The following is a 24,854-nucleotide window of genomic DNA, read 5'->3' as shown; positions in this document are numbered from 1 at the left end:
CGAGTAGCATACTCGTGTTTGTCCCCTCTGGCCCGAGTTGGGGGTCACAGCTCTGACTGCTAGGGCTGGCACGCTGGTGCTAGAGAGCGACAACTGCTTCTAGCCCTTTGAGCGTTATCACAAGAATAACCCCCATACTCTTGGCGCCCAACGTGGGGCCAGAGGTGTGACAAACCGAGTGTCTGTGTGAGCGACTGCCGACACACAGACTAGCCATGGCGGCGAGCGGGATTGACATCCAGTCCCTGCTGTGGTTGTCCAATACGGCTTTTCAGCAGCAACATCCTGGCACGGCAGTAACAACTACTGCAGGTGTGTTCCCAGAGGCTGACGCTAGCCCCTGTGATCTTATATCGTTTGAGCCGAGCGGTGCTTCACACGACACACAGGCTCAGACGAGCGGCGACGCTAGGCACTTCTCGCCAAGCGCTTTGCCGCCAGGTAGGGATAGCATGGCGCGACATGTGCAATCTTGCTCATCCCACGGGGCCCCTCAGCCAGAACTACCTGGCCAGGCCCAAGAGGCTGTGTTGCGCAACGCCTTGCGCCTCATAGAGAGCCTCACGGGTATCGTGCAGAACAACCTGCAAACACCCGCTCCAGCGGCGAGTCCGAGGCTAAGGGTGGACCTTCCCAGCTACGGCGGCTATCACGATCTTGTGAGTGCCAACGAGTACCTTGAGCGCATGCTGACCTACCAACAGGCGACAGGGCTTTCCGATGGCGAGATTCTGGCGCGTGTCGTGCCAATCTCACTGACTGATCAGGCTGCCCGCTGGTTCCGCCTTACTGGCCATCGGTCTCGCACGATGGAGGAGTTCCGAGCGAGGTTTCGCGAGGAGTTCTTGCCCGCTGATTACGACCGTCGTCTGCGGCGCGAGTTGGAGCTGCGTACTCAGCATCCGGACGAATCGTTGCTTGAGTACGTGAGGGCGATGGACGAACTCTATCGTTTTGCAGACCCCTCAGCTTCGAACGGCGAGAAGGTAGAGCGTGTTACGCGACAAGCGCACCCTACCTTCGCAGCCTACCTACGAGGCGTACCGTTCAGGGACATGGACGAACTCGCCTCGGCAGCCAAGCGCATACAGGCGGACATACTCGCCTCCCGTGCGTATCGGCCACCCCCGCCAGCGTCGCAGGCACTTGAGCCGCGATGCGCCTGGAACGGAGACACTTTTCGAAACCGTTCCCGGGGAGCCGAAATGGTTGCATGCAGTGACGGGCAACTGAGAAACGGTTGGGAACTGTCAGACCGAGCTCTCGACCCGTACACTTATGCTATGCGGTCAGCACACGCTGCGCGTGGCCAAGGTATGCAGAATCGGGACCGACATACCGACCCGAGGATGCTAGACCAAAGGGCATCTCCGACGGTTCACCCGGCAGGGAGGAACGGTCAACCGGCGCGAGGCGACAACTGCCCCGCCCGGCATTGGCCGAATACCCTCTGCTACCGGTGCAACCAACGAGGGCACTACGCCCGGGAGTGCAGACGCCCCGTGAACCGAGAGCACGCGCTTTCGGGAAACTAACGCAGCCGCCGGTGAGCAACGCTTCGCAACCGGCGGCGGCGTCAACAGCGGTGCTCAGTGAGTTACACGAACTCCTAGCCCCGCTGGCTTGTCGTTTGGAACCACCCAGCGACACGCCAGTACCGCTTATTGAGCTTACAGTGGCACAACGTAAGTTCATGGCATTGCTAGACACAGGAGCGAGCGCATCCCTGTTTGGCGACGAGGTATGTGAGCATCTCCGTCGGAACGGACTCCGACTGCGAGCGAGCAACCTCACGTTCCGATTAGCCAGCGGCACTGCGCACGCGAGCGGTGCCGCGCGGCTTGTGGTGCGGTGGGAGAAAAGAGTGAGGCGCCAGCGCTTCGCTCACCTCCCCGGCCTATCGGTTCCAATTATTCTTGGTAGAGACTTCCTCGCCAAGACGGGCATTGTTATTGACGTCTGCAACGGAGGATATAGGGAGCGAGCATGTGGAGCCCTGAAACCCTTCGTTCAACCCCAAAAAGCGTCGAAAGCACATTCGCTTTCCGATGCTTCGCGCGCAGACGTACGCAACGATCGCCCGAAAAAGAGCCTCGAAACGCCTTCGGCCCGGCTGAACTACCAGCCTGTCGACCGCGTCGAGAGAAAAAGCGCGGAAGGGAACCTCCCCCCTCCCGCGCGACCCCCTGTCCCCCCTGCGGTTGCACTCTGTGCCGCGGCGGCATGCAGGCCTCCCCACCCGCTGCTGGACAACTCAGACAGCTTGTCGGGGGAGGAAAAAGCGCGTTTGTCTCTGCTCCTAAACGAGTACGACGCCGTATTCACGGAGCGGCCTGGCTGCACTACGCTGGTTAGGCACAAAATTGAGACAGGCGACGCTGTTCCATGGAAGTGCAATCCTCGGCCAGTCAGCTTGGCTAAGAGGAAAGCGCTCGATAACGCACTGGACGAGCTTCTCGATACAGGCGTTGTGGAACGTTCAAACAGCCCCTGGGGGTTTCCAGTGGTGCTGGTGCCCAAAAAGGATGGAACAACCCGCCTTTGTGTGGACTATCGACGCCTGAACGAGGTGACACGGAAGGACGCATACCCACTTCCGAGCATTCCCTCGATAGTGTCTAATGTTGGTGGAGCGAAGTACTTCACTACGCTCGATGCTAGCAGAGGATACTTTCAGGTGGAGATGACCCCCAGTGACCGAGAGAAAACTGCCTTCACTTGTCACAGGGGACTTTTCCAGTTTACCCGAATGCCGTTCGGCCTGGTCGGCGCGCCCGCGACGTACCAGCGTCTGATGGACCGTGTCCTATGCGATGCAAGGTGGCACCACGCTCTTGCTTACCTGGATGACATTGTCGTGTATTCGGAAACCTTTGATGAGCACTTACGCCATCTCAGGGATGTACTGGAAAGGCTGAGGTCTGCGGGAATCACTCTGAACCCGAACAAGACCCAGATAGCGGCGACCTGAATAACACTGTTGGGGTTTACGCTAGACAAAGGACGCCTTCTGCCGTGCGAAGACAAGCTGCGGGCTATTTTGCAGTTCCCGTCGCCGGCAGATATAGGCGGACTAAGACGCTTTCTGGGGCTGGCGAACTTTTACCGACAGTTTATCACAGATTGCGCAGCTCTGCAAGCCCCCTTAACAACACTGTTAAGGAAAGGTGTTAAGTGGCATTGGGGACCCGAGCAAGAGGCGGCACTACGCCATCTCACTTGCGCGCTCGCGGAAACCACAGAGCTAAGGCTGCCTGACCTGAACAGGGAATTTGTGATCCACACGGACGCTTGTGACCAGGGCTTAGGAGCAGTCCTGCTTCAAGAGCACGGAGGTAGCCTGAGACCGGTGGCGTTCGCCAGCCGCTCATTAACTCCCGCAGAGAGAAACTATTCCGTGACAGAAAAAGAATGTCTCGCGATTATCTTCGCTCTGCGGAAGTTCGACTACTATGTCGATGGAGTCGCTATCGTGATTGAGACTGATCACATGGCACTCACTTGGCTGAGACGCCTAGGCGAGCCGTCCGGACGCCTAGCGCGATGGGCGCTACTCCTCCAGCGTTACGACTTTACCGTGCGCTACAGGAGGGGCAAGAACAACGTGGTGGCGGACGCACTTTCGCGCGCGCCCGTTGACGGCTTGGAAAGTAACAACACTGCCCACTCCGCCGCGCCCGACAGCCAGAGCAGCGCGACTGCCGCGCAGCTCACACAACGCCCCGAGGGAAGGGACACTCCGCCTTCCCAGGGCGAAAGCGTAAACCACTTTGAAGGCATCAGTTCAGTGGTGAGCGTTTTCAGCAGAAGGGAGCTGTTGGAGGCACAGCGGGAGGATCCATTTTGTCGAAAAGTGTTCGACGGGCTCAGGGAGCCGAGCGGCGCGGCCGCGGCGCACATGGAGGCAACTGGTATTGTTGTCCGTGCGGGGCGCTCGAACACAGCTGGTAACGCTGTGAGCGCGATGGATTCCTATCTGCTCGACTCCGATGGCATCCTGCTGAGATATATCCCCTCCGAGAAGGATACACACGAGTCCTTCAAGGTGGTGATTCCACGCACGTTGAGAGGAGCACTTTTACGCTACTTTCATGACACGTGCATCGCTGGTCATGCGAGTGGCCCTAAGACCTACCTCAAGTTGTGCCGCCTCGCTACCTGGCCTGGCATGAAGCGGGATGCGATACGCTACGCCCGCTCGTGCGACGTGTGCCAAAGGGTCAAGCCACGTGGTGGACGCCCACCTGGGCTCATGCAGCCGATCAATAGCCAGGTTCCTTGGCAAATTGCGGCTTGTGACGTCATGAGACCTTACCCCAGGACTCCGAGTGGAAACCAATATCTGCTCGTTGTCACAGACCATTTCAGCAAATGGGTGGAACTTTTCCCACTTAGAAAGCTGACGGCACGCGTAATCATGGGGAAGCTGATCGAGGTGTTCACACGATTCGGCTACCCCGGGCAGTTGATAACGGACAATGCATCGTACTTCACTGCCAAACTTTTCGTGGACTCCTGTGCGGCCCTTGGCATTAAGCACAGGAGAACAACCACGTACCATGCCCAGGCAAATCCCACGGAACGCGTGAACCGCAACATCAAGCATATGCTCGTTGCATTTGCGGAGACGCACATCGACTGGGACACCTGTCTCCCGAGATTGGGTTTGCTCTCAGGTCGACCGTGAACCGCTCGACTGGGTACACACCTGCCGCTCTCAACCTTGGCAGGGAGCTGCCGAAACCGTTAGAACTTACTCTACAGGTTCGCAGCAACACCCCGATTGCTTGGCCGGCACGCGCCGACTATGCGACCGGGCTGCGCGCGAGGATAACGGAGGCTTTGGACAAAGCACGCCGGAATCTGAGCACTGCTCGGGCCCAGCAGAAAGCGCAGTATGACCGCTCTCACCGGGAAGTTCACTACAAACCGGGTGACCTGGTGTTGAGGCGCAGTCACGTTCTGAGCGATGCCAGTAAGCGGTTTCCTGCTTCTCTGGCGCCGAAATGGACGGGACCATATGTAGTTCGGGAGAAACTTTCCTCTCTCGTCTACAGGCTGGCGGACTTGACGCTAAGACCGACCGGCGGGCCAGTGCATGTCTGTGATCTCAAACCCTACTTTGACAGAGGGAACGAGTGGCTTGTCGAGAACACCCTCCCCCGCCAGCAGGCAGCCGCACCGAGAGGCAAGGCTCGACAACAGAGCCCAGCACCTCGTTACAACTTGCGCCCACGGCAGAAACAACTCTGACCAACGCGCAGGGAGTAATTTCTCCTGCTTAATATGGACGGAACATCCCTTCCATATTTCGCACCGTGGCTTCCGGAGCAAGCACACGCTTTCTCGTCGGAAAAGACCGAGCGGGGTTAGACTAGCTCAAAAAAAAAAAAAGAATGTGTAAATTGGTAATGTAACTAGAAAGAAAAGATAGCCTTGCAGCTGAAGGCCAGCCTTCACAGCGTGCCCGGAGGAGAGCCAGCGGACGCCGCAACGACCGTTGCTGCTTCGAACACCGAGAGCCAGGCCGTTTGGAAGGCGGCCGCATTCCAAAACCAAGGGCCCGCTGTCACCACCAAGCAGCCATGCCGAAAAACAGCTTCCGGTCGGCCGCGGGACGAGCGAACGAGAATTCAGAGAAACCAGGGCCTGTGTCTACCATGGCGAAAACTGCAGCAGAGAGGCCGCCTTGGAGTCCCCCGGTCCCCGCTGCAGCGGCTTCGCCCACCAGAGAAGCTTGGTGCCCCGCTGGGCCCGCCTCGCAACTTCTCCGCGGCAGAGGGAAAATGGGTCGGCGCGTCCTTTGCCACCCTCATCGAGAGGAAAAAGAGGGCGAGCCAAGAGCGAGCGGTTCGACCAGCTGAGTGGAGGCCTGCCGTACGCTGTGCAACGGGACGACACGGTGCGTAATTGCCCTGAGCCTGCCTGCCGCCCGCGCGTCCCGGTAGAGCTGCCCTGGCCGACGCACGGGACCTGCGGTCATCGACCCCCTTCAACCCTGGACTCCCCGGTCGTCCATGGCGGTCGTCTACACTGCCTTCCTGCCCTGGCGTCCACGGCCTTCGGCGACGGCACTGCTGGCTGTGAGCTGAATCTTTTCTTAATTGGTTTTACAGTTAAACGGCGTTTCGCCGGCCCCACTCGGTGCACCCTTTTTGTGAACGCGGTCACTTTTCGGCCGTAGGGCAGTTTTAAGGAGGGGGGATGTGGGGATACACATGAATCCTCTGCCCCATTGTAACGGCCGCGCGTAATTATCACGCGATGCTATGCGCGCGCCGTTCGGGAGGTTTTGCGAGGGAGGGCACTCTCGCCACTCCCGCTTCCTTCCTTCCGCTCCCCGCCGCGGAGACTTTCCCTCTTTCCCCCCTTACAACGGAGAGACCTCCTCTCCACAGCCCGGGAGGAGACGCGATTCTCCCTCGTCTTCTGGCGGGAGCTGTGCACACGCACGGATCAGAGATCTGTCACGGAGACCGCTGCCCTTATCGCCCGGCCACCGTGTGTGACTTGACCGCCGCGGGCCGTGAGCGAGGAACCACGCGAGGTGAGCGGAACCCTCTTCCCCCACATTTTTGCGTGCGTTCTTTCCTTTGTGTTTTTCACCCCCGTACGCGAGCGGAACCCTCTCCATCGTTACGGCGGTTGTATTGTTGCGGATGCATTGTATTGCTCGGGAGCAATAAACGCTCCTCCGAGTAGCATACTCGTGTTTGTCCCCTCTGGCCCGAACCCGCCGTGGTTGCGACTCACCGCACCGCGGGTTGGGGGTCACAGCTCTGACTGCTAGGGCTGGCACGCTGGTGCTAGAGAGCGAGAACTGCTTCTAGCCCTCTGAGCGTTATCACAAGAATAACCCCCATATACTCTCCACGTGTTGTTGTTGCGGCCAATGTGATTGTTGGCTTGAAAGGAATGCGACATATCGTTTGGCTCACGACCAACTCTATTCCCCCTGCATGGTTATAACCACGTTGACGCTGGCAGGCTGGCAGCACCAGTGCAGTATATGATTATTTTAATAAAAAAAAGAAAGGATGAGTTTTTTTTTGTTTAGGGGGGGGGGTAAGGGTTCTAAATTAAATAGCGACGAAAACAAAAGAATGGGCGCGGGTGTCGAACCACTTACCTTTCAGCGGACTGCGGCGGCAGGCGAACGCTTTGCGCCTAGACTGAAAGCGCAAGGGTGTCTGGGTTGCATATTTAAGTTTATTGTTGCAATTGCGGGTATATCGTTTCACCCCTTGGATCTTGCTTCATTTCCGCCCTAGAAATAAAACTGATCCTCCCAACTTGAGATTCATTTTTGGCCTTGCGCAGACTGCGCTTGTTCACCTACAAGGGCATATTTCGGCGCTTTCGGGGTTAGAGCACTGGCGTCCGATCATGTCAACGCCCAGAATCGGAGCGCTCTTACTCGTTCTGAAATTTCTCACATTAGTGCACATTCCAATGAATGAATGAAATAAATAAATCAGGCGAAATAAAGAGGGCATAAGATACTGCTCAGGTTGTGTCACAATTGGCCAATTGGGTATGCGAGTCTTCGCTGAAGCGCAAATTGTCGGCTACTCGGTTAATAAACCGCCGCGCTATGCTCGCCATCGGCGACTTTTTCAGGCGATATCATCAGAAACAGCAGCAGCAGCTTCTACCCCAGATTAGGTCACTGTTTATCGGAAATATGATCAAGAAATCAAGGCCAATGAAGGGAGCGAGACAGCACAAAACGCTAATTTCTACTCGAAGGAAAGCGTAAGCCGTCGGCCATTACGGTATCACGGTACAAAGTGCGTCCCGGGACCATGGTTACCTCCGGTAAAAGTCGCGCATGCGCAGTCGTGTCCCCGGTAATCCGATAACGGGAATGTTAGCATGGTACACGGTATTCTAAAGGTGTCTATTATCAGGCGCCTCCTCCACCGTCCCAAAGACCCGTCATCATAAAGAGCAGGTTCAAGGCGTGGTATGCAAAACCCCCTGCTTCGTGCGCTTGGCATCTAGGTTGGAGACAACAACAATATGACGGCAAGGGTGGAGCAGCGCAAAGCTTATGTCATACAAATGAAGAGAGAGCGAAGCGCAGTGTCCGAACATTCCAGGCATGTCACCCCACGATTGACTTCGACAGAACCATTGTGCTGGATACAGAGCGAGACTGCGCAGAATTTTTCTACTTCAGTATGAGGCAGGAGATTGTTCATTGTTCTCTGGGAACCACTCTTTCTTCTTACATCCACGGTTTACGTTCCGCGACCCTGCGGTTGAATATATATGTGGGCTTAAAAAAGCCTCTGCAACCCGCCCGCAGTCACACCTTGATAAAGAAGTAATAGTTATGGCTTACTCACAAAAAATGCAAAACAAAAGCACCGGAGCTGCAGCCGGCGGAATCAAAGTCACAGGGGGAGGATAGCTAGAAGTACGGTGGAAAGGGATCGACAAAAAAGGGGGAGGTTTTTACACCTTTTACAAAATACAAACATAACAAGTTCGCGCCGCTCGTGAGCTAATGCCTAGGCATTGTTGTACACATTTACAAGTTACAACACATGTAACTTCACTGCATATTCAAGGACACGTGCATGTAGGGTCTTGTCGCGCGAGCGGCACCATGCAAGTGGGGGGGGGGGGGGGGAAGAGCGCCCAGCTGCCGCCTTAAAGCAGAAACAGAGGCAGTTTTGAAACGTCGTGTTGTCTCACAAGAACTGATTTGGTTGGCGTTTATTTCTCATCTAAATTGAAATCATATTCAACAACATGTAACTAGGCCCCGCCGCGGTGGCTCAGTGGTTACGGTGCTCGGCTGCTGACCCAGAAGACGCGGGTTCGATTCCGGCCGCAACGGCCGAATTTCGATGAAGGCGAAATTCTAGAGGCCCGTGTACTGTGCGATGTCAGTGCACGTTAAAGAACCCCAGGTGATCGAAATTTCCGGAGCCCACTACGGCGTCTCTCATAGACTGAGTTGCTTTGGGACGTTAAACCCCAATAAATTAAACTAAACCAAACATGTAACTAGGATTTGACTCTGGATTACTGCTTTGGGTAAAGGTGTATCTTCCTGCAGAGCAGATGGCAAACTTGAGAGCATAGTTGACAACGTACCGTTCGATGAAGTCTTCTTTATCGCTTCATAATCTACATAACCCTCTGACCCTCTGGCATGATTGATGAAATGAGCAGTGGCTACGTCAATGATAAAGCCCTTAACGATGGCGAACGATCGGATAATCGGAGAAACTTTAGCAACCTAGAAGAAATACGGTTAATTACCACACTACGATTGTTACACTGGACAAATTGCCTAATGCGCACTGGGATTTAGTGAAAAAAGCACGAAATGGAGCACCATGTTTGCTGGATAGAATTCTGGAGTACTTACAGCACTATTTGCAACTATACCTATACGCACGACAGGAGTACAGCAAAAATCCACTTGACTGGGCCTGTGTCCCCTACAGAAATCGCAGTATATTCAATAAAGACACTGCAGAAGTAGTGATTTCAACGCATCCGTGCTGCATTTTGACCACATCTCCGAAACTTTCAAAGAGCTTACTGCTATTGAGAGTTAAAACCTAGCGATGAAAACGCGATTTCATTATCTGTAATGCACGGAGCAAGTAACAAAATGTAGCAAGTATCTACAAGTATATGCAAGTGCCGCTGAGTGAGCTCTAAGTATGGGCGTCCTCGAATTACACGTTGCACTACTTGAACTACTTGCAATACTTGAGAATTGCATTGATTTGTATTGTTAATGCGCACGCAATTCCACTATCACTCATGCCGATGTAGTCACTGTATGCGCTTGCAATAATGGTTTATTGGGGTTTAACGTCCCAAAGCGGCTCAGGCTATGAGGGATGCCGTACTGAAAGACTCCGGAAATTTAGACCACCTGGGGTTCTTTAACGTGCACTGACATCGCACAGTACACGGGCCTCTAGAATTTCACCTCTACCGAAATAAATTCGACCGCCGCGACCAGGATTGAACCCGCGTCTTTCGAGCCAGCAGCTGAGCACCATAACCCATGAGCCACCTCGGCGCCCGCGCTTGCAATAGCAGAAGAGTGTCCCTATAATCTTCTCTATGTACCCATACAGGGCGTGCGCTTTCTGGTAGCGGCCCATGTTTGTCGCCTCCTTCCGATGGGGGCACTTTTCATAAAAGCACGCGTTCGTACGGCATGACGTAATGTCCCCAAAGCAACCAACCAAAGCGTAGACATGCGCCTAGCCAAACACACCGAGAGGGGGCGCAACGCGTTTCTTGCCGATGTTGAGGATGCATGATTAATAGAAAAACAGCCTGAGAAAAATTTCTCCTCGTTCAGATCTAAAATACTTTATATCTGTTAAAACATGAGACATTTAAGTACCTAAAACTCCGAGTTCTTGCTCATATATTGTGAATAAGGGCTCCGGCGAGTGATAAAGTTTGGTTTGGTTTATGGGGTTTAACGTCCCAAAGCGACTAAGGCTATGAGAGACGCCGTAGTGGAGGGATCCGGAAATTTCGACCACCTGGGGTTCTTTAACGTGCACTGACATCGCACAGTACACGGGTCTTTACAATTCCTCCTCCAAAGAAATTCAACCGCCGCGGCAGGGATCGAACCCGCGCCTTTCGGGTCAGCAGCCGAGCACCATAACCACTGAGCCACCGCGGTGGCGCGAGTGATAAAGTGAAGTCAAGTGTGGTTTCTCTCGGTACCCCCTTATAGGCCTCATGCGACCATATCTCATTGCGCAGGGTAGACGCAATATTTAAGCCACACTGATCAAAACTTTACTGAAACAAACTTTAAGCAGTAGTTAACACCTCAGCGAGGATGTGCGTGACGAGATATCCATTTCCATTTTTCATCGCCGTTCAGTTACGCGCCGCCGGCTGTCGCGAGTTGGCGTGACCAGTTTTTCGAGACGCATGGGGAGGAATCCTGAGGACTACCTGAGCTTCACAGCGAATGTTCCATTCACCGAATAGTCAGCTTCTGTGTCGACTAGAGCGGTAACTTTCCGGCCGTCGCTAACCACTTAACGCGCGCGCGCGCGTCAGTCTCCACGACGTTACACGCTGGCGAAAAGCGACGTCTATACTTCAACGCAACGACGCAGTGGACGTAACCAGCGCCACCCGGCGAAGACCAACGTCGCTGACGCGCAAATAGCCTCTCGGCTATTTCTCGCCGACCACGCCAGGCAGCGCCCGCCACGCATCCCAGCGTTCTCCGCGCGCATTGGCAGAAAGAGGCAATGGCGGCGTGCAGCTACAGCGGAAGCGGCGAGCGCTCGTATATTGAGAATCCAATGAACAGCACCGAGCCGTCAAGTAGTGATGTGGAGCGGCTACCTGAAGGAATCCGCGCACATCCCTGTGTCTACGACACCAAACGCTTGGATTATAGGGATGTCGGAAGAAAAAGAAATGTTTGGGAAGCGATCCGGCAGCTATGCGGCCTCGACACAGGTGAGTGTCTCATTGACTCGACATTTGCAGTGCATACTGTGCACTGCCTGTCTTAATTCACGGATCCAAGACGTGTAATACCTTTGTTGCTCCCCTTATGCGTGCTGCTTTCAGTGGCAGATTGCCAAAAGCTATGGAAGCGCCTGCGTGACCGATACACTCGGGAGGCAAAGGCAATGGACCTGACGACGCGGAGCGGCAGCGGCTTCGTCTCAAGGAGCACGTGGGAGTTCTCACAGGCGATGGAATTTTACAGAAACTGCGGCCGTCCAAGAAAGTGAGCCTTCTAGCGGCTGCTTAACACATTGGGGGAAATGACCGAATGCCTTGTCTTGTAGTTAGATTAGTTGATCAGATTGCGAGATCGAGAAAAACACCTGCTGAGTCGTGCACCGCATGTCTGAATGTGTGATAACGAGAAATAGCTCGATTACCACTTTATTTATGTACTGGAACACGGTGTCTAGATTTACTAGATTTTTTTTGTCGGGTAACACAAGTTGGTACTGCTGCTAGGGTATTTGGTTTATGTTTTATGGGGGTTTAATGATTCAAAGCGACTCAGGCTATGAGGGACGCCGTAGTGGAGGGCTCTGGATAATTTAGACCGCCTGGCCTTCTTTAGCATGCAGTGACATCGCACAGTAGGCGGGCCTCTAGAATTTTTCCTCCAACGAAATTCACCCGCCGCGACTGGGATTGAACCTGCATCTGTCAGGTCAGCAGCCAAGTGCCATAACCACTGAGCCGCCGCGGCGGCTAGTATAAATCTTATTATAAGATCAAAAGTTCAGAGTGCTGTGCAAAAAACCCCTCAAGGGAGAGGCTCCATGCAAAGGCCTTGACCAATTGCCATGACATGCAGCTAATCCGACTCCATTGAGACACTTGCCAGAAACATCCAGTTTCAAAGTAGAGGATTAACCTCCACGTCATCAAAGCCAGTCACACTACTGGCTGGAGGGAGGGCCTCCTTTTAGGAGCATGCGCTGCTGCACACTTGAGTTGTTTCCGAGTACAGATACCGCAGTCACTGAGAGTATGAGGTGTTGATTGGAAAGAGTTTTGTGGGGAAATTTATCCCTATTTAAATTGTTTTGCGCCTTTGTCGCTTGAAGTAAAAATTCTCCTTCTTGGTTCAAGTGCGGCAAACGGTGGACCGACGTGCCATATTTTATGTGCTGACTACTGCCGAACTATCAAACACAGCATTCCGTGTGTTTTTATGTTTTATTACGGTTCCTTGGTGTGTTGTGTGCTTTACATCCGCAGGTGTGCAGTTCGACGAGCCTCAGGAAATTTGGTCTGTAAAGTTGTTGAACTTTCGAGCATTTTTAATCAGTGGCCTGCCTCTCAATAGTTTTTTTAAAAGTCATTGATGCAAATATTTGCCCGTTTTTTTCTACAAAGCCAGCGGTCAAAACAGCTTGAAACGGATGTCACTCAGTTTATAGAGCCGTTGTGCATGCAATTTTACTATTTTTGCATGTGCTGAACGTGCACACAGCCTACTTTTTTGCAAGAATTGTTAAATATAAATAATTTTACTCACTACTGAATGTCATCACTCAGGGTTGGAAAAAAATGTTTATGGAGGTCCATTACCACTGCCGGTAGAACAAGGTATAAGGCTGCAATCTAAATGGTAATTTTGCTACAAGGTAGTTATCATACTACTTTTCCATTTCAATGCAACAAGACTGGAATTAACAGCCTTCAAGTGCCAGTGATATGAAATTGCCATGCCAGTTTTGCGATTTTAAATGTGATAGGATGTTCCTGATTTCATTTTTCTTGAACTCTGCCAGATGTCTTTGCCTATTACAATATGTTTAGTCCAGCTACACCAGTGATGGGATGAAGAGTGCTTGTGCAGATTTAAATGAATTTTTTATTGCTAACTATTGCTATTTTGGGCTGATACCTGATTCATGTGTTTTACAAGTTTTATATTTCACTGGAAATTGTTGTCCAGCTTCATTACTTTGTTGTAGTGTAAACTGAGATGTGCATTTAAGGGGGTGCTATAGGCATAATAATGTGAATTTAAATCAACTTTGGTGTTAACTATGAATCTATAAAATATGCATCACACTACTTTTTTCATTTCAATGCAATAAGACTTGCCGCAACAGGCTTCGAGTGCTTGTGATATGGGACTGCTCTAGTTCTGTGATTTTAAATGCGATAGCATGTTCCATGTTGAAGATGTAAAAAACAGCGCAGCGATGACGTACAAGACAGAAGGAAGAAGAAGGACAGGCGGTGACAAACAACGGAAGTTTATAGAAGAAACACATGTATTAATACCCTCCAAAAAACCACCAGGAGGCATGGTACCCCGCAATCAATTCTAATCATAGGAATCAAGATGCTTAATCTCACAATCAGGGAGAAGCACTGAGGCAGTGCTTACACACGTCTCACCATTCACGTGGATGTGATACACCTCACACAGATCCCTTGTTAATTTATCTCTATGCCAGGAAACAACTTTCGTCTCATAGAAAAGAGGAGTGCACATTTTCTTATCGGGGCAAACCGGGATACATATTATTCAGGGGGCAGTGTCTGTTATGTAACGCAAGGTTGGACGATGGGGGACCTTTTAACGAGGTATTATTCTGGCGTAGACGGGTGTTCACACAATTTCCGGCTTGGCCGATGTATTTCTTGCCACACGAAAACTCAATGTCATAGACTACCCTTTCAGCACATGGCACGAACTTATTTTGGTGTTTTATCTTGCAGGCTCTTCTACCGGTTGTTTTTCGTTTTTTAGCTTTTGCTTTCCTATCTACTATGGCACATATTTTTCCAAGTTTTTTGGGGCTGAGAACAGCACTTGACTGCCATATCTGACGCCTACTCTCTTTAATCGATGGGACAAAAGATGAACATATGGTATTGTTACGTTTCGCCTTCGTCGTGTGGAAGAAAACGGCATGGCTGCGGCGGAACGCCGACTAGCCCCGAAAGGCACGTTGGGTCAACGCCTTGATTACACGCAGGAAACCGCGTCCGTCGGCCAGGATGAAGTTTGGAGCGAGCGTCTCCCCTACACTGCGTGCGAACGCATGAAATGCGCTGGAACGCCGCTCGTGGACATTCCAGCTTCTGCGCGACGTGGATGGTATCTTTCTCCCTCTCCCAACACGTGACGGCGGCGTGATCCCTCAGGAGAGTGTGTGTGTGATTGGTGCCACAGGGAACTTCCTTTCTCGCCAGGCCCGGCCCCCATCTATGGAACCTAGGGAAAGGGTCTGATCAGATGGTCTCATCTCCGGTTCTCATCATGTGCTCTCCTCATGCAGCGTTTCAGCATTGACCGTCTCGTCATCGAGCTCCCTTGTAAATAATGTAAATTAGCTGTATAAAGTTTTCTCTCCTTGTCTTTTCCCGCAGCCTCGTCTCCGACGTCCCTCATTCCCTCTCCAGCACGACCATGCTACCTGATCTTTAACAGTATAATCGTATGCCTCTTCATACCGGTGTGCTCAGATGGATCGTAATTCTTAAGACTGTAGTTTCCTCAGAAGTTTATTGCATACAAGCAAGATTATCTCTTCCGGAAAGGCTGCCGATTGTAATCTCCTAACATGCTGACGAAAACTATTTGCCATTCCATGCACACAAGATTTTGAAAGTGCTGATCCTAAACATGCAACGGCTATTCCACATTTAACTTGCTTACATGCACCTGCTTGTATGCAATAAAATTCTGAGGAAAATAAAGTCTTTTAAGAACTGCCATCCATCTGAGCAGACCGGCATGAAGAGGCATGCGGTTATGCCCTATGTTCATCTTTTGTCCCAAAGATGAAGAGTGTAGGCGCCAAATATAGCATTCAAGTGCTGTTCTCAGCCCCGAAAAAACTTGGAAAAATATGTGCCATAGTAGATAGGAAAGCAAAGGCTAAAAAACAAAAAACAACCTGTAGTAGAGCCTGCAAAGCACCAAAATAAGCACCAAAATAAGTTCGTGCCATGTGCTGAAAGGGCAGTCTATGACATTGAGTTTTTGTGTGGCAAGAAATGCATCGGCCAACCCGGAAATTGTGTGAACACCCGTCTACGCGAGCATAATACCTCGTTAAAAGGTCCCCCATCGTCCAACCTTGCGTTACATAACAGAGACTGCCCCCTGAATAATATATATCCCGGTTTGCCCTGATAAGAAAATGTGCACTCTTCTTTTCTATTAGACGAAAGTTGTTTGCCGGCATAGAGATAAATTAACAAGGGAACTGTGTGAGACATATCACATCCACGTGAATGGTGACACGTGTGTAAGCACTGCCTCGGTACTTCTCCCTGACTGGGAGATTAAGCATCTTGATTCGTATCATTAGAAGTGATTGCGGGGTAGCATGCGTCTTGGTGGTTTTTTTGGAGGGTATTAATACATGTGTTTTTTCAATAAACCTCAGTTGTTAGTCAGCGCTTGTCCGTCTTCTTCCTTCTGTCTTGTCCGTCGTCGCTTCGCTGTTTTTTACATCTTCAATATGCACCAACTCGCTCAGTTTTCGGTTCTTCTGCATATTCCATGTTTTATTTCCCTCATGATATGAAACTGCTCTAGTTCTGTGATTTTAAATGTGATAGCATGTTCCTGTTTGTTTGTGTGTGCTTAACCTGTGCCATCTCTGTTTGGTAATTATACTGTGCTTAGTCCAGTTACATCATTGATGGGATACACAGTGCTTGTGTAGATTTAAATGATGTTTTTTTTGCGAACCATTGCTACTTCAGCTCGTACCTGATTGTGTTTTACAAGTTTTATATTTATTGGTAGCTGTTGTTCAGCTACATTACTTTGCTGCAGTGTAAACCCAGATGTGTATTTTAGGTACTGCTATTGGCATAGTAATGTAATTTCTGAATCAACTGTGATGTTAGCTATGAATCCATAAAATATGCATCATACTACTTTTTCATTTCAATGCAACAAGACTGGCCGCCACAGGCTTCAAGTGCTTCTGATATGGAACTGCTCCAGTTCTTTGATTAAAATGTGATAACATGTTTCATACTTTATTTTGCTTATGATATGAAACTGCTCTAGTTGTGTGATTTTAAATGTGATAGCATGTTCCTATTTTAGTTTCCTTGACCTGTGCCATCTCTGCTCACTAATTATACTGTGCTTAGTCCAGTTACAACACTGATGGGATACACAATGCTTGTGCAGATTTAAATGATGGTTTTTATTGCAACCCATTGCTACTACAGCTAGTACCTGGTGTGTTTTACAAGTTTTATATTTTATTGGTAGCTGTTGTTCAGCTACATTACTTTGCTGCAGTGTAAACTCAGATGTGCATTTTAGGTACTGCTATAGGCATAATAATGTAATTTCTGAATCAGCTTTGATGTTAGCTTTGAAACTACAACATATGTATCATACTACTTTATTTCAATGCAAGACGACGGGCTTCAATAGGCTTCAAGTGTTTGTGATAAGGAACTGCCGTGCCAATTTAGTGATTGTTCCCGATTTCCTCTTGCAAAATTTTTAGCGCCCCGATTTCATATTGCTTAATGATAGCCACTTGTCCTTGTTTATTACAATATGCTTAGTCCAGCTCCAACAATGCTTGTGCATATCTCAATGATTTTATTGCAGACCTCTCTTACTTCTGCTGTTAGCTGATTCTTGATTTTGAAGAGTTTTATATTTCATTGGCAGCTGTTGTTCGCGTGCATTACTTTCTTATTTCTTGACTTGAGGTGTGTATTTTTCATGCTATGCGCCATATGAAGTGATTTTAAGTCAAACATGATGTTAGTGATGGAACTCCAGTGTTCAATTGCTTTACCATTTGCATACTCGGTAGCCTGCAATATTTTTTAACTTATACGGGTATACAAATAAAGGCAGACTGTGGGGAACCAATTTTGTAATTTGCACATAATAAAGCAATATCTGATCGATGCACCTCATTGCATAAAAATATTTATTTAGGGCCATTTTTTTGTGGTGTTACACAGCAGTACTAACCATTCAATTTTTCAAAAAGTCCAAATAACTGTAAGGATGTAATTTGGAAATGTAATTTGGAAATGACCAACAAGCCAGGACATCAAACAGGCCCAGGTTTAGTGCCAGTGCTTGCTGAAGACTGTCAAAGCACTTTCCATGGGAAAGAACGAAACAAAATAACACTAGTCTTTAAACCCCGCAAGTAGACCGAAATAAACCATGTTCTACTTCCACCTAGAAGAAACTATTTCTGTTACCTGCATGACATGAAAGTATGAAGTGCACTTGTACAAACAACTGATGCAAATAAATTGTGAAGTCAAAACAAAATCTCAGTCATGCTTAATAGCACTTTTGAAAAACAGACAGCATTTAAGGAATAGAACAGGATTAGCAACACCTGACAACAAAATGATTGCATTTTCAGTGTACTATTACTACTAAAAGACATGGAAAACAAACTGGGAAGTGGTGCGCTGGAACAGAACGAAGTCTGTCGGGTGCTTACACCAAACGAATGGTACAAAACTGCAGAAAGGCTACATTACTTTCGCTGTTTAAGAAATATTCACAAGATGGTTGCTTATGCAACGTCTTGTAAAGGTTTAGGCTACTTTTTAGCTCCTTCGGACGACATTCAGCTGCCAAAGAAGGGAGCCTGCTGGAGATATGAAATATTCAGCGATTTCATCCCTCAGGGCCATGGCCGTTGAAGTCGACCGATTACTTGTTACTGTAGAGTGGTAGCTGCAGCTACCGACTTCCATAACTGTTCTGCGCCAATCACCATCTTGCACATTTTCTCCACACACAGTATCACTTTAGCCAGATGGGCAGTATGCAGAGTCCTGCATTAGCAAATTATGTAGGCACACTGCTGCTTTTACCTTATTGGTTAGAAGTTCGGGGTCTCCATCCACAGTGGAAAGAAAGGAGCGCCACCCTGCAACCAAAATGCCAAAGGCATTTTCAACGCATCTCCGTGCCCTAGACAACCGATAGTTGAAGACTTTTTTTTTCTCTTCTAAGTTTTTCCCAGGGTAAGGCCTCAGTAAGCAGTGTTGCAGGCGTTACCGAAAAAAAGTAACTAAATGCGTTACTCGTTACGCTAAGAAAAAAAGAACGCGTTACCGCCCTACGTTACCTACAAAAAAGATAACGCGTTACCGTTACCGAAAAAAAGTATCGCACGTTACTTTGCCGTTACTCCATGGCCATAAATTTTAATCAGTCGTCTTCACTGTAACTGTAACCTATAACTCGTCTTCTCTGCAAGGCTTGCTTTCCAACCAAAAGATCTCAAACCCTGACGACACGCCCATATTCTTCAAGCGAATGGAAACTCCGGATGGTCGCACTCTGCTTGGCAACAGAGTCTAGGCAGAAAAAGGAGGGAGGCCGTCCTTAGTCACAGTGCTGTGGGGAGTGCGTTGGTCCTTGTTCTGGCTAGGGGAGAAAAGGGGGGGGTGGTATGACTATGACGGGAGAAAGTTGGAGCGACATTGTTGTTCAGCAGAAAATTTTTAGAAAGTTTAGTGTGAGATAGCTCACTACTGCGGGCACAGGAATTAACACAGGCCCATTTCCTTTTTTCCTCTACTTCGGTGCTACAGCCGGTTGACTGCAATCCCCTTTTCTGTGCTGTACCATTGTACTCTTTCGACGGCTCTCTTGGGGCCATCTTGAAGCAAAGTGGCGACATTCCTAAGTTTACTCAGAAAGGGAACTGCTTCCACAAAGAATGCGAGAGTGTCGCCTGGGAACGAGACCTTTTGGCTGGAAAAGAAGCTTACGGAGAAAGTGACTTACAGATTTTTGCAAAGGGTCCATTGGTGGCTCGGCAAGCGTCCACTCTTTAGAGAGTTGTGTGTGTGAGTGGTTTGGGGGTGAAGACAAGTGTGTGAACGCGTGTTCGTGTTTTTTTTTTAGCTTAGTGCGTCGTCAAGGGCAGGTGTTTTCTGGCATGTATGCGAGCCGCAACAAGGGTCGTCGAAAGCACCCGTAGGTTTTGTTTATTTGCAACATCATTTTCGGCGTTTTTTTTTTCTGAAAAAGAGGCAAAGTAACTAGTAACGTGGCACCTCATGTTACCGGAAAATGTTAACGCAAGTACGTTACCCGTTACAGTTCTGAATGGTAACGAGTACGTTACTAAGTTACCGAAAAAAGTAACGCGTTACCGGTAACGCCGTTACTTGTAACGCGTTACCGACAACACTGTCACTAAGTACGTCTTCAGAAGGAACGCAGCGTCACCCACGATACACAGAGGCCACCTGGACGTTGAAGAAGGTAGACCGAGTGTTCCATATTCAAGCTGTTCTTTGATGGTGCTCTCTAAAAATAGCACCATCCGGAAATCGTCCTTCAGCTCCGACGTCAACCAGCACGAAGCGATAATCAGCATCTACAACTCCAAGAAGCACAACTGGGAAAAATCCCTTGTAGTTGCGGTAATCAGAGCCAGTGTTGTCCGGACATCTGATGACAAAGTGCTTGCCGTCTATGCTGCCAACACAGTTGGGAAAGTTCCATTTGGTGCTGTAAGCTTCTTGGATGTGCTGCCACTGTGCTGCTGTTGGGCGCTTCAAAACAACTGGCGACAGGCAGTCCCATATTGCTGGCAAAGTTTCCCTTAGTATTTTCGACACTGTTGAAGTGTGCATGCCGTAAGACATTCCAATGTATTGTATGCTGCAGCATGAGGCGATGAACCTGTAAGCATTTAGCAGTCATAAAATAAATGTTCAGCAGTAATAAAATCAATATGATGAGCATAGTTTCGCAGAAAATAAATTTTTCCTTGTTTTAGTAGCTGTTTGACATTGTGACAGGCTCACAGCAATACAAAATGTGCGAACCAAGGCAAGCAAAGCAAATTTTTTTTACCTCAAACAGTGATTACCTCATGAGTTCTGCTTGTAACATGCAGTTAAAAATACACAGCATTAATTTCAGCACCACACTCACCTCAGTGTAACAGCCAGCCTTTCACCTGGTCGGTCTGCGGTGGTTGGGAGGATGCAAAATTTTGAAGTATATGAGGTCCAGCAGGCGGTCAAAAGATGTTTTGGTCATTCTGCATGAACAGAGAAACTGTACTGAAAATCTACCTTACCGGTTTGCAGTGGTAATTACACACAGCCCGTGTTGCTTCAATTTACGTCCGACCATATAAGTCCTTTCGATTATGGGAGAAGAGCGCTACAGAGCGCTCAGTAACTTTGGTACCTGAGTACTACGTATACCACAAGAAAAAAATAATTTTGAATTAAGCTACTTGCGACGCACGCCACGGGTACGGATGAAAAACTCAGTGCTGAAGTGTCGCTAACATCACTTTGCCACGAAACTCAGTAGATAAAGTAAATATAACAAGTGCAAATTTTAGAAAACGCTACTGTATCGCAGGACAGGAGAGCAAGCTGCAGAACTAGCTGGTTATGCATGTCGTGAAGAAGTCAGCGCAAAAAATGGACGAGAGAGAGAAGAGATGACACAGTAGCGCTCGTGAACTTGATATGTGTCTTCTCTTCTGTCCCTCGTTTCTTGCGTTGACTTCTTCACGACATGTATTGCGGGAGAAATATAAAATGGTTTATGTTAACTGAAATACTTGAAATTGTATTCCGGGTCCACTCGTCGGAGCTCTTGGACCAGGCGGTGGTACTCGCCGAGGTCTAGCCTCTTGTCGAATATCTCTCTGATGTACATTGATCTCCTACGTTTGCGCCTAAGACGCTGCACTAGCAGTGCTAACGCAAGTTTCTTATTCGCCTCGTTCATCAACGGCATACCGCGAGAACAAATTTGCGCGTTCTGCAAGTCGCGAAATTTGCGCGGCAGCAGCAGTAAAAACAACGTCCTCGCCTGGCCGCGGTGCGCGCGAAAAAGAGAAAAAATTAGCAGTGGCTTAGCTCTGGTTAAGCCCGGATATACAAGCGAAAAGCTGCAGTTATGCTTTGTTTGACGTCATGGCTGCCGCAGTTCGCGCACAATGCACTGGGAGCACCCCGATAACGGTGTAGGCAAGCCCTTCCGCATGCGTAGAAACTGTGGTAAACACGCGGCCGCAACGAAAGGGCAAACGGTGACGAGGAGGCGAGCGCACAGTAGCCAACTCCCTCGCTACCACTTCTGGGTCTTCTTTTCATCCTTCCATGGCGAATGTCTGCGCCTCTTCTACGGCCGCCGCCACCGCTCACGCGTTCTCGCAACGTCTCGCGAAAGAACCTTCTCCTTGGCACGGCTGCGGCGACCGCGCGGCAGCGGCGAGGGGTAAAACGGTGGCGAGGAGAAGTGGCGACGGAGCGCGCGCCGCGGCGGCGCCCAAGGGTGGCTCACGCGAAGCGCGGTGTTGACGAGCCTAGTGAAGCTTTTCGCTTCAAAACCTGTTCTCCGCATGCGCTGAGGCGCTGGCCACGTCAGACAGCGCCAGACTCAAGACGGGCCGGTTTCCCGACGCGCCCGTTGTAGCCGGCGTAACGTAGCCGACGTTGCAGCGCGCGCGCGCGCGCGTTACGTCGGACTACACCTACGTCTTTAACGACGGAGCCCCGCCACACGGAGAACGCACCAGTCATAGCGCGAGCTCGCTTCACGTCACCCGCGCCTTGCGCGGGTGACGCGCCTTGCTGCGCGGGTGGCTGCGCGGGTGCGCGGGCAGGGAGAAAAAAAAAGGTCTCCTCTTTTTTTTTTTGCTCTCCGTCGGGAGATACACGCGTCTTGCGCCCCGAAAAGCGCCCTCTGTCGAGGAACAGAGAGAGGATGACAGTTTGATTTCATATGGCAATATACGAGGTGTTCTAGCCAAAACGGGTCTCCGAATGAACATTGTGTTTGCACTAGGCGTGGGATATACGATAAACGATTTTTTTTTCTGGGACGATGAAGTAGCACCACTGTTATGTATCTGATTTCGTGCGCTATCTTTTAGAGCTTCAAGAAAAAACTACTCGGACGATACGCAGGATGGCGCGGCAATCGCCGAAGCGAACGGACGCGTTCACGTCGGCTCCGTCATTTATGATTAATTTCGCAGTGCTAATTTGCGTGAATCGAAGTTTTCTCTATCTCGATGTGTTCGTGAAGTCGAGAGGCACCGACGGATATTGAAAGTTCCCAAAGGTACGCCTTTTCTTCGAATTACCGGACAGTTTTCATCACCGGCGTGCTGGGGGCGGTTCCGCTAGGTGTGTTCCGCGAGCGATAGGCCTCGTCGTTGTCGCGGCTTCCGCGGCTCGCCGCCTCGGCGGCAGCCACTCAGCCCCGAGATGCAGGAAACGTTCGTTCTCGCAACGATCTGCGACTCTCCAATGACCATGCAAGTCCAAGGCGAAGAAATTTCACCCGAGGAATTCCACCGCGGCCCTGGATGGACGCTCGCGGGGGAACGCATGTCAAGACTCCGTCAACGAGACCTCGACGCGAAGCTCGCCGGCACCGACAACCAAGTAAGCAAGAAAGCGAAATGTAATAAGAAAGTTAGAGCCTCGGCCATCAAGGAAGCGAGAATGCCAGCCATGCCGCCGGAGGAAAACAAGATCGTAATCAGACCGCGAGGGGGACTCGACATCACCAAGATCGGCACTACGACCGTCGCTGCGGCCATTCTCGCTGCGGCCAAGATTACGACCGAAGAGAACGCATCGGACACCATCTGCCCGAACGCGCAACAAAATATAATGGTAATCAGCACGCCCAAGGAAGAAAACGCTGTCCGCTACGCAAGAAATCAAGCGATATACATTCATGACATGACCTTCGAAGTCAGCGCGTACCGCACGGCGCCGCACGACACCGTGAAGGGCATCATGCGAGGCATTCCTGTCGACGAGAAAGCCGAAGAACTCGACAGCAACATTGTAAACGACAGAAACACACTCGCAACACGACCACGGTCATAGTAGCCTTCAGAGGACCCAAGGTACCGAACTTTGTCCGATATGGTGTCACACTCATACCGTGCCACCTGTACAGAGAGCAAATTGACGTCTGCCACCAGTGTGGTCGGGTCGGGCATCGCATAGACGTGTGCCCGACGCCAACCAACCAGATCTGCAGGGGCTGCGGCCAAGCGAACCCCAAGGAAGACCACAAATGTACCCCCAAATGCAAACTTTGCGGCGGCGCTCACCCGACCGCCGACAGAGAATGTAAAGCGAGATACTTGGTTCCCTACGTCGTTCGCAAGCGTCAGTGGGAGCGCCGAAAGGTCAGCCACCAGCTGCCGTCAGAAAGCAATTTCCCGCCACTCGACAAGCCAGCTACCCGTAAGTCAAGAACGCCATCCAGAAACCGCGCGCAGTCGAGAAATAGCAGCTGCAGGAGCCAGAGCAGAGACGCGCGAAAAACGAAAACCCGAAGATCACCGTCGCGCGAGAGAGTCGGTTGGGTTCTGGGTCCACTCCTCCGAGCGACAACGCCAAAACAGAAGACAACGCTTCAACCAAGGAACGAGAGATCAACGAGGCCCTGAAAAAGGTGAACGCGACCCTGCGAGCCACCATCAACAACCTCACCAAGGAAATCGCGGAGATCCGCAACGCCCTCCGCAACGTCGTTCAGCAAAGATCCAGCACGAGCAGCAACAAGGGCGAAGAAACTACGGCCGACGCAGACAAGGAGCCGGCAACGAAGAAGAGCGCCGTCGAATCGCGCAAGACTAAGAACAACACGAGCAACTGCAGCACCGACAGCAGCAACAACAACGTTGAGGCCAAACTCAACAGCCTCGAGGATATGATCAAATCGATGGAGGAAGCCATCGAAGCCTTCCAAACGGAGAACGTCAATAGACTCAACAATCTGGAAAGCAGCGTGCAACTAATACTAAGCAACCCAACGTTCGCGCCAGTACAGCAGCAAGTCAACCAAGCGCAGCAACTCGGAGAATTCCGAATAGGAGAATCATGGCCTCCAACTCCACAGGCATAACAGTGTGGCAGTGGAACTGCCGCGGCTTCGTCAAGAAGAGGGCAGTCGTCCAGCAGCACATCGAGCACGCGGCGCGCAAGCCCGACGTGCTCCTACTCAAAGAAACATTAACGGACCAGCCGTCCCTCCCCGGCTACAGGGTGCACGCGGGCCCGCCCGACGGCAGAGGCCTGTGCACCCTGGTCAGGAAGGGACTCACCTTCGTCGAACACCGGCTAAGCAACGTCAGGATCGAACACACGCTCACCGAACTCATACCGACCAAGCAAAGAAAAAACAGCATCTTCCTTTTGAACATCTACAGTAACCCATCGCAGAGACTGCAGAAGTTCAAAGCCATTCTTCACAAGGCAAGCACGACGGCCTGCCAGAGCACGCTGATCGCATGCGGCGACTTTAATGCGATGAATCCGGCGTGGGGCTACGTCAAGAGCAATGCGAAGGGCAGAAACCTATC

At 50.5% G+C, this 24,854-nt stretch overlaps 1 protein-coding gene and 1 pseudogene across 1 annotated transcript; both read left to right on the top strand.

The window, feature by feature from the left end:
* The first annotated feature begins 452 nt into the window (after positions 1-452).
* On the top strand, positions 453-20,182 carry LOC149355919 (uncharacterized). The gene is made up of 4 exons (XM_089576218.1): positions 453-1,314; positions 11,593-11,755; positions 19,809-20,004; positions 20,162-20,182. Exons 1-4 carry the CDS (start codon positions 453-455, stop codon positions 20,180-20,182), a joined length of 1,242 nt encoding a protein of 413 aa, XP_089432344.1.
* A 2,594-nt stretch (positions 20,183-22,776) lies between these two features.
* On the top strand, positions 22,777-24,397 carry LOC149355918 (uncharacterized; annotated as a pseudogene).
* Positions 24,398-24,854: the final 457 nt, after the last annotated feature.

Source organism: Amblyomma mixtum, chromosome 3 (genome assembly GCF_055824585.1).
Source record: "Amblyomma mixtum isolate Tamu chromosome 3, ASM5582458v1, whole genome shotgun sequence".
Lineage (NCBI taxonomy): Eukaryota > Metazoa > Arthropoda > Arachnida > Ixodida > Ixodidae > Amblyomma > Amblyomma mixtum.
Note: the sequence above shows the minus strand (reverse complement) of the source record. Positions and strands in the feature narration are given on the sequence as shown.

Excerpts from the sequence above, each read along its gene's own strand:
- LOC149355919 (XM_089576218.1), top strand. The coding sequence starts at position 453 with ATGGCGCGACATGTGCAATCTTGCTCATCCCACGGGGCCCCTCAGCCA. Across the intron at positions 1,315-11,592 it reads ACACGCTGCGCGTGGCCAAG|TGGCAGATTGCCAAAAGCTA; the intron begins GTATGCAGAATC and ends TGCTGCTTTCAG. Across the intron at positions 20,005-20,161 it reads GGAAAGTTCCATTTGGTGCT|CATGAGGCGATGAACCTGTA; the intron begins GTAAGCTTCTTG and ends TGTATGCTGCAG.